Source organism: Cyprinodon variegatus, unplaced genomic scaffold (genome assembly GCF_000732505.1).
Source record: "Cyprinodon variegatus isolate N-32 unplaced genomic scaffold, C_variegatus-1.0 Scaffold1817, whole genome shotgun sequence".
Lineage (NCBI taxonomy): Eukaryota > Metazoa > Chordata > Actinopteri > Cyprinodontiformes > Cyprinodontidae > Cyprinodon > Cyprinodon variegatus.
The window spans coordinates 13,124-14,348 of record NW_015152270.1 but is presented as its reverse complement, the minus strand read 5'-3'; the positions used below and the strand labels follow the sequence as shown (position 1 = coordinate 14,348).

The following is a 1,225-nucleotide window of genomic DNA, read 5'->3' as shown; positions in this document are numbered from 1 at the left end:
TAGGATAAGGAGAACCCCTCTCCTTATCTAGTTGCACAGTTCTCCATGCTCCTCCGCACCCTTAACGGCATCTGTTACCTCAGCAGTCAGGACCCCTCCTGTACAGACTTACAAAACATTAATGACACAGCAAACAAAACTAAATGTTTTAACACTCTTTGTAATATGAGTAAGAGAGATAACAAAATGTGTAGGTATAATATGATTAAAGTAATATGATTAAAGTAGAATAACTTATGTACAATTAATTAATCCAACACTTCTGATACATTTTTCTGTGGTGGACCTTCATTAACATCTGTAGTAGGACAGAACCCCCCCACCACCACACACACACACACACACACACACACACACACAGACAGACACACAACCACCCTCCCTGTTTGTAGTGAACTATTTCAGTGATGAAGAACTGTCTCCACAGATGGAGGAAGAGGATAAGCATTAGTGAAGAGGAGCAGCCGTCCTGCAGTGCTCTGTGTCAAAACCTGCTGATGGATCCGGTCTCTACCAGCTGTGGACACTGGTTCTGCAGACAGTGCATCGGGTCTCACTGGGCCCAGTCTACTTCATCAGAACCCTGCTCCTGCCCCCAGTGTGGGAAAAGACCTAGAACTGGATCTTTGACAGCCAATCAGAGCAGCTTTGCAATAGGTAAGACTGACCATGTCCAATCAGAGCTTCCTTCTCTTGTCTCTGTTGAACCAATTCTGTCTTAAGTTGGATTTGGAGCTTTGGATTTTCAAGCTTTTCAAAGTCTTTCTGAGATCAAATATTCTAAATAAATATCTGCATTTTAATTTGGGAAATGACAAATCTTCAGTCATCTTTTCTTCCCTGTTTCAGCAGATGTTGGTCTGCAGGAGGTTCTAGATGAACATAAGATCAGTCTGAGGAGGAGATGTGAATGTGTGACTGAAGGAAGTGATAAAACAGGAAGTAGAACCCTCCTCAACAGGATCTACACTGATCTTTACATCACAGAGGGACAGAGTGAAGAGGTTAATACCCAACATGAGATGAAGCAGCTGGAGAGAGCTTCAATGATCCAGAACCTCCATGGTTCTCCAATCAGGTTCCACGACATCTTCAAAGCCTTCCCTGACCAAGATGGAGCCATCAGACTGGTTCTGACCAATGGCGTCGCTGGTGTTGGAAAAACCTTCTCAGTGCAGAAGTTCACTCTGGACTGGGCAGAGGGCTTGGAGAACCAAGATGTCAG

At 44.1% G+C, this 1,225-nt stretch overlaps 1 protein-coding gene across 1 annotated transcript in view; it reads left to right on the top strand.

Moving 5' to 3' along the window:
• Nucleotides 1–407: 407 nt before the first annotated feature.
• The window catches only part of LOC107104612 (NACHT, LRR and PYD domains-containing protein 12-like), a gene marked incomplete at its 3' end in the record, with an annotated part of 2,425 nt that continues 1,607 nt past the window's right edge, over nt 408–1,225 (top strand). The window contains exons 1-2 of the mRNA XM_015404650.1: nt 408–657; nt 850–1,220. Of these exons, the coding sequence (XP_015260136.1) occupies nt 408–657; nt 850–1,220 (621 nt within the window). The remainder of the gene's footprint in view (nt 658–849; nt 1,221–1,225) is intronic.